This window comes from Eimeria acervulina, genomic scaffold, assembly GCF_000499425.1.
Source record: "Eimeria acervulina Houghton genomic scaffold, Eah_scaff514, whole genome shotgun sequence".
Lineage (NCBI taxonomy): Eukaryota > Apicomplexa > Conoidasida > Eucoccidiorida > Eimeriidae > Eimeria > Eimeria acervulina.
This window is the reverse complement of record NW_013547294.1, coordinates 1-9058: the sequence shown is the minus strand read 5'-3', so window position 1 is coordinate 9058 and position 9058 is coordinate 1. Positions and strand designations below refer to the sequence as shown.

Here is a 9058-nt window from a genome sequence, read left to right as displayed (position 1 = left end):
AATGATACTGAGCAAAGAGGGGTAGTGAGCGTGCGTAGTGCTTTGGTAAGAAGTGAATTAGTCTGAATGCCTTGTGAAGCATCATTTGTTTATAGAGCTTCGGGTGTACTGACAACACCGTGTTTGCTGTGAAGACGGCAGGCCGTCTCTGGGTGATGGTTGCCTGTTGGGTGCTAAGGAGGTTAGATGCAGATGTGAGATGCGTAGGAACTGAACTTGAAGAAATAAATATGATTAGATAAACATAATTTTATAGTAGAGACAAACGTTGCGGGTTGATGCACGTTGAACACCGACTGCGCTACGTGGCAGTAGACTGGGCTAAGACACACGACAAGGAGGAGAGTTATATTAAAGCAAATTATTTCTGTTTAAACACAGAGGAAGCATCTGTCTTTTTGTGGAAGGCAGATGATTCAGCTATCTCCAAAAGGCGAAGCAAATGCAGCGAAGAGCAGCAGCATCCCTCACCTCGTTCGAACTCAGGCGCTGTGGACGAACTGTGCAGCAGCAGCAGCAGCAGCAACAGCAGCAGCAGCAGCTACGCGCACACAGCAGCGTTCCCTAGAAGTGGAAAGCGGTTGCTGTGGAAGCTGTTGAATTTAACCCAGAAGAATTTCTTAAGGTTTGCACTGCGCCTTTAAATTTCTTCTTTTAAGTTGAACGCTCACGCCGCGCTCCGCCTCTGCACTGGTCTGTAGTTTGTTTGTGTTGCGGATTGCAAAACCCAGGTGGAGGCGTCGGTTGGGCCTCTGTTCTCTCTTGCTTTTCTTCCTTTTCTTTTCTTCCTTCTTCCTTAGTAATATACACAGTGAAAATGGCAACGGGAGTCGACGATGTGTTCTCTACCGACACCACCCAGCACTGGGAAATGAAGCGAAAGGCTTCCTTCTCGAAACTGACAGGAGCGGTTCCGCGAACCATCCCAGGGATGTACAACGTTGTAGAGGATCCGCATGCAGACGACAAGAAAGAAAAACTATGGAAACTTATGGAAACATATTTGCCATCCGACGTCCACTCCATTCAAAGAAGCATAGTGAACCATGTGGTAAGCTGCAGAAACTCGCATACACACGCACAACGCTGGGGTGTACATACACCTGAAGTCGTGAGTCGTTCTTTTCGGGTATCGAAAGCTTTGAAACCCACCGTCTTCGACAACTAAAGGCAATTTCTCGCCTCTGTCTTCCACTTATTTCTTCTTAGGAATACACTCTGGCGAAAACCCGCTTCAACCTCGACCCGGAGTCGTGCTACCGTGCCGCTGCTTTCTCTGTTCGCGACCGTCTCATTGAAACCCTTAACGACACAAATGCCTTCTTCCATGAGAAGGACGTCAAGAGGGCTTACTACCTTTCCCTGGAGTTCTTACTGGGCCGCGGTCAGTCTCTCCCTTTGGTGTATTTTCTCCGTTGAGTGTTATTATAGTAGTGGGGCTGCCTTTCCTCTTGAAGAATCCTTACAGTCATCTTCTTCTCCAGCAGCTGAACAGACAGAAACTTAGGCAGCTGCAGTGTTATCGTATCGATGATGCATTTCTTGCATTTGTGCGGCGTCCGCGTTCAACTCCACGCAGCGACGCGTGTGTATGATTCTCATAATATTTTGTTTAGGGTTTAGGGTTTAGGGTTTGTAGTGGTTTTGCTGTTATTGCTTTGTGCAGCCTTTCAAAACGCTCTGGTGAATTTAGATATTGAGAAGAATTACCGCACAGCTCTGGCGGACCTCGGATTTAACCTGGAGCAGCTCTACGAATTTGAACATGATCCTGCACTCGGCAATGGTGGTTTGGGTGAGTTGGTTTATTTGTCTGTTTATTTGTTTCTCTTTGCTTGTTTGTTTGTTTGTTTTTGTTTGTTTGTTTCTCTTTGTTGATTTGCTCGTTTGTTTGCGTCCGTTTATATACGTTAAAATAGCAATGCTTGTTAAGTGTTTCTAGGGTTTGTAAGCTATTACCATATCTACACCGAATAATGCTAATGGTAATTTACTTTATTGCTGTAATTTTTCCTTTGCGCATCGCAAGTAATGGAGTGCATGCATGATTATATTATTGCATATTATTATTTATTGTGAAGCGAGCAGTATGCTTTGTGCTTATATATATATATATATATATATATATGCATATGTATATGCATGTGTATATCTGCTTCGGTATGCATATACATAAATATCTATATATATATAATATGCCTGTGTATTTGTAATGAATGAGTATTTATGTGTTATTTGAGTATATGTGTGTATTTTGGTTTTATTATTATATATACATTATATTTGTATATATGATATAGAGGTTTATATTGACTAAGTATATATGTTTAGTTTGAATGTATATGTTTTTGTTAGGTCGTCTCGCTGCATGCTTTTTGGATTCGATGGCTACGTTGAATTTACCGTGTTGGGGTTACGGCATTCGATATACATACGGGATATTTGAGCAGAAGATAGTTAACGGTCGCCAAGTTGAATACCCTGACTATTGGTTAACTTTATCAAACCCTTGGGAAATTGAGCGTTCAGACTGTACATACGCTGTACGTATATACGGTAATGTAACAGAGTATAGAGATCCTCAGACAGGGCGCATGCGTAGTAAATGGGTTGGAGGAGAGATTGTTCAGGCAATGGCTTATGATACCCCTATACCAGGCTTTGATACATATAATACTATTAATTTAAGATTATGGAAAGCCTGCCCAAGTAAAGAGTTTGATTTCCATTTGTTTGATGTTGGTCGTTATCTTGAATCGGTACGAGAAAGACAGAATGCAGAATCTATTTCTGCTGTTTTATATCCTAATGATAATACACAAGAAGGAAGGGAACTAAGATTAAAACAACAGTATTTCTTCTGTTGTGCAACAATTCAAGATGTCCTTAGACGCTTTAAAAGAGCTCCAGGCCGCGACTGGAAAGAACTGCCAGAGAAGATTCAGTGTCAGTTAAACGATACACACCCAACTATTGCTATTCCTGAGCTTATGCGTATTCTTCTAGATGTTGAAGGCCTCGACTGGGAAACTGCCTGGGATTTAACTCGAAAATGCTTCAGCTACACCAACCACACCGTCTTGCCCGAAGCTCTCGAGAAATGGTCCGCCGATCTCATCGCCAAGCTTCTACCCAGGTAAACAAACATATATATATATATATATATGTTATATAATATGCGTAATGCATATACATGCATCTATATATATATATATATATATCAACATATACTGCAGTGCAGCGCACTTGCCTCTATTGATGCCTGTATGTAGAATTTATATAAATATATGTGTAATGTACATATATATATATATGTATATAACGATATAGATAGTATGCATGCAGTATATGTATTAGATAATACAAATAAATAATGCATATATATATGTGTTTGTTTGTTTGTTTGTTTGTGCAGACATTTGTTGATCATAAACGAAATAAACTTCCGTTTCTTGAACGAAGCGCGTGAAATTTTCGGAGATGACTGGCATAAGATTGGGCGGATGTCTATATATGAAGAGGGCAATGAAAAGAGAATAAGGATGGCGAATCTAGCAGTAATTGGAGGCACTCATGTGAATGGAGTTGCTGCAATTCATAGCGAGTTGGTGCGCACGAAGTTGTTCCCAGAATTTGCAGAGTTTTACGCAAAAAAAGGTATTCAAGATAAATTTCTTAATGTAACGAACGGCGTTACTCCAAGACGGTGGATATATTGTGCTAATAGAGGGCTTGCAGATCTTTTCAGCAATTGGCTAGGCTCAGACTCTTGGTTAAAAGAGTTTGATATGATCGCTGGGTTGATGAATCATATTGAAAATGATTCATTTAGAGCCGAGTGGGCGGCAGTAAAGAAAGAAAACAAGAAAAGATTAGCTCTCTGGGTAGAGCAAAGATGCGGGGTTAAATTGAATGTTGAGACTATGTTGTTTGATATTCAAGTTAAACGTATTCATGAATATAAGAGACAGCTTCTTAATATCATGTATATCATACATAGATACCTCTCTATCAAACGCATGCAGCCCGCAGACAGAGCTAACGTACAACCTAGAGCTTGTCTTATTGGAGGTAAAGCAGCTCCTGGATATTATACAGCAAAAACTATCATCAAGCTGGCTAACAATGTCTCGCAAGTAGTTAATAATGATCCGGATGTTAGCGAATACCTCAAGGTAAGAACAACACATACTTACTTCGCATGCACAACACTGAGAAACAAACAAATATAAATAAAGTTAATAAATAAACAAACAAATAAACAATTATTTAATCGAATTGAATTAAATAAATAAATTAGCACGGAGAGAGGCAGATGAATTCATCTGTATGATGCGTATAACCGATACGAGGCCCGTCTATACAAATATATGTATATATATGTATAAATGTAAATAAATATATATATATATATTCGTGTATGCATACATCTATATATACATTTAGATGTACCTACAGATACAGGCAAATATATGTATATAAATATGCATTCACGTTAATGTATATATATATGTATATACACAACACAAATGTATGCACAGACATATTATGTATCAAAATATGCAGACAAATGCATTTAAAGAGAAATGTAGAACCACAATAAGTAAACAGTAGAAATAAAGAGGAGACAGACCCCGATAAAAGTAGAACAAACAAACAAACAAACAAACAAACAAGCAAAGTAAATAAGCAGCGAGATACACACACATACACACACACACACACATGAGCACACTGAATAACGAAATATAAAAGCGAAGTAATAGCAAATAGCTGTAAATTATATTATTTTGAATGCAGGTTGTATTCCTACCAAACTACAACGTCTCGAACGCTCAAGTTATAATACCCGCTAGCGATATATCTCAGCATATATCCACTGCAGGAACTGAGGCTTCAGGAACATCTAATATGAAGTTTGTTATGAACGGCGGTTTAATTGTCGGGACATTGGACGGTGCAAACATTGAAATTAGAGAAGAAGGCGGTGATGATACGATGTTTATCTTCGGTGCTAAAGAGCATGAAGTTGATGCTATCAGAGAAAGAGTATGATTATATATATATTTTCATCTATATTTATTTATATTATATTATTTATAGTTATATTTTGTTTATTTGTTTATTTGTATTTACGAATGTGTATATGTATGTTTATTTATTTGTAAATTATATATTTGTTTATATTTATGTTTGTGCTTACATCATATTTATATTTATATTTTATATTTTATATTTTATATTTATATTTATATTTATATTTATATGTGTTGTGTTTGCTGTTGGTGATTGTAGATATGCATACATATCTGTATGTATAGACATGCATATAAACATGTATATGTATATACATAGATGCATATATGTAGATATATATATACATACATATATATATATATATATATATTGTATGTATATATATTTACATACACATACTTATACATATATATATATATATGTATACACTCATGTATATATATATATATTCAAATATAATATATATAACTATATCTATTTATATAAATATATATAAATTATATTAATATATATATTTATATGTATATCTGTGTTTGTTTCAGGCTCGAAACGGGTCATATCCGACGGATCACCGTTTGCGCGAAGTATTTGATTATATTTGCAGCGGCAGTTTATCGTGCGGCGACAACCAAGCTCAGGCAGACTTCTGCCGAGTAGTAGAGATGATTAATAATAATGGGAATGGCTGCAACGGGGACTTCTATTTGCTTCAGCATGACTTCCCAGACTACTGCAGAGCTCAAGATGACGTTGACCGCACCTATAAACAACCCGATAAGTGGTGGAGACTTTCTATCAAGGTTTGTACTCTTCAGTATTCTATATATATTATATATATATATTATTATTCTTGCTGTCCATATATATATATATATGTATATATGTATATAACTTTCTATCTAGGTTTGTAGTCTTCAGTATTCTATATACATATTATATATGTATATATATATATGTGTGTGTGTGTATATATATAATTATTATTCTTGCTGTGCATATATGTATATATAGACATATATATTTAATATATATATATATAATCCATATATATAACCTACATACATATACATATATATACATATATACAATTACATACATACATAGATACATACAAATATAGGTATTTACATACATATATACATACACATATATATATATACATTATATATATATATCTATATATCTATATCTATATCTGCGTCTCAGGCAGCAGCATCGATGGGCAAGTTCAGCACGGACCGCTGCATGCGCGAATATGCAGAAAGAATTTGGGGAATTCGGCGGTGCGAGCGGCCGCCGCCTGACGAAGTTTTACGTGTTAGGTCATTTGCAAATGATAAGAGCGATGGTAGGCTTGCATGCAGCAGCAGCAGCAATAATAATAATAATAAATGCATGTCTTCTAACCCTGATACACTCAAAGTACCTATGGATAATGAAATGAATAAAAAAAATGCTAAAGGAAATAAAAATAATAAAGATAAACGCGAAGTCGTAGTCGATTCGTAAATTATATAATTATAAATTTAATGTAATAATATTTATATTATATTATACATATTATAATGTATATAATATATATAATATATATAATATATATATATATATCTCCGCTCTGTTCGTCAGCGTATGTATGAAGTATAAATAAATAGGGTTTATTATATATGTTATATTGTAAGGGTAGTGTAAAATATATTATGTTAATATTATCTATAGTCTGTATTATATATAATATATATAAAATTATATAGTAGATTAATATATTAATATAAATATATTACGGTTGTGCAATATATCTATATATATAATATATATAGATATATATATCATACGTATATTGTATATAATATATTAGGTGAATCTACACGAAATAAATAATACAAATAATATATATTATATTATATACGATATATTTTATATATTACATAATATATTATATATTAACATATATAATATTTATCTATCTACACCGAACGCCGAGTCTCCTCGCTTTACTTTTATCTTCAGCTGTATATACACCGCAATTTCCGCAGTTCTGCCGTTTTTATGTAATTTCGTCTTGCAAATTTATTTCTGTTTTTTATCGCCAGGGAGGCGGCATCCATCTAACAGTCATCATTGCTGTGTTAAAATACTTTCTAAACAACTGCAGATTATTATTATTATTATTATTATTATTATTATTATTATTATTATTATTATTATTATTATTATTACTATTATTATTATTGTTATTATTATCATTTAGGATGGTTATTTATTATTACTATTATTTAGTATTATTACTTAGTAATATTATTATTATTAGGTATTATTGTTATTACGATTATTATTATTATTATTTATTATTATTATTATTTATTATTATTTTTAGTTGCTGCTGCTGTTGCTGCTGTTTGATTGGTTGTGGCTTTGAGTTATTATAAAATTAGTCGAAGTACACAGAACAACAAATTGCCGCATGCAGCCCTGAGGATATTTATTCTCTGAACAAATACAAAAAATAAATTAATAAATTTAAAAAAGAAATAGATTTAAAAAGAAATAGGTCGTCCGACAAGCTGCCGATACACCGCAGCGCACTCCTCCTCTTAATTATAAAAAAATATTAATAAATTCAAACGAAGTCATCAGCGTCTATCATTAATATTTTGTAGTTGTTTGTTTTGTTTGCATTTGTTTGTAGATAAATAGAACAATTTTAATTATTTATTGTTGATTGTATCAAATAAATTTTTATCTTTTCTTCGCTTGTAACGAACGCCGCTGCTGCTGCGTTGCAGCGGCGCAAGTAAAGTCTGGAGGAGGCGCAGCAGCAGCAGCAGCAACAGCAGCAGCAGCAGCAGGAGCAGCAGCAGCAGAAGCAGCACCAAACGCAGAACAAACGACGGAGTCTCGCGGCCGGAAGATTTTAAATAAATTGCATCACCGCAACCATTAAAAACTTTTTTCTTCTTTGTAGCTGCAGATACACTCGAAATGCATGCAATGCATGCAGAAATCCTCAGGAAGAAGAATAAAACAGTTTAAATCTCTTTCTTCTACCATATTATATTTAGATTATATTACATTCTATTATATTATACTATATTATATTATTATATTATTAGTGTATATTATATTATTATCCTATATATGTTATATATACATATCTGCAGCAGCAGCAACTGGATGCTGCAGCACCTCCTGCTGCAGCAGCAAACGTTGCTGCTGCTGTTGCTGCTGCTGCAGCAGCAAACGCTGCTGCTGCTGTTGCTGCAGCAGCAACATCTGCAGCAGCAGCAGCAGCAGCAGAAACAACTTCAATTGAAAACCCCGAAGCGGACAGACAGACAAAGAAGTAATTTAAAAAAGAAAAAAAACAAAGAAATATAATTATTAACATCAATAAGAAGATACATCAATAAAAATATATAACGGCATACATACACATAAGTATTTATTTATTTATTTTCATATATTTATATGGTTATATTCAATATATAAAAGCATGTTTATGTACGCAAATAAATAAATAAATATATAAATAAATATATATGTATATATATAATGTTTGTATATTTTTATACACACAACCAAAACTTTATCTCTTGTTTTGTTTGTTTGTTTGTTTGTTTTATTTGTTTATTTGTTTGTTTGTTTGTTATAATATGCAAATGCATACACATATAATATACATATCTATATATAATATACAGATGTATAATACACGTATCCGTATATTGCATACTTGAAAATATATATCTGTATCTATCTCTATATATATGCATCTATATCTATCTATATATACAAATATATATATATATATATGTATATATTTGTATATGTATTATATATACTTGTGTGTTTATATTATATATATAGATATTAATTATATAAATAAATAGACAAACAGAATATCGAGAGTATAAAAAATAATTCTTTTAAAAACAAAAAAGAGAGCTGTTAGCCCCAGCGCATTGCTGCTGCAAACTGCAGCAGCAGCAGCAGCAGCAGCAGCAGCAGCAAAGAGTATTTGCTG

General features: G+C 33.8%; 1 protein-coding gene across 1 annotated transcript; it reads left to right on the top strand.

Annotated features, from left to right (window-relative positions):
• Nucleotides 1-817: 817 nt before the first annotated feature.
• On the top strand, nt 818-5055 carry EAH_00041130 (glycogen phosphorylase family protein, putative; the record flags this gene model as incomplete). The annotated part of the gene is made up of 6 exons (XM_013391823.1): nt 818-1051; nt 1210-1384; nt 1667-1795; nt 2356-3136; nt 3416-4175; nt 4801-5055. The coding sequence occupies 6 exons, from the start codon at nt 818-820 to the stop codon at nt 5053-5055; spliced, it is 2334 nt and encodes a 777-aa protein (XP_013247277.1).
• Between the last annotated feature and the right edge of the window lie 4003 nt (nt 5056-9058).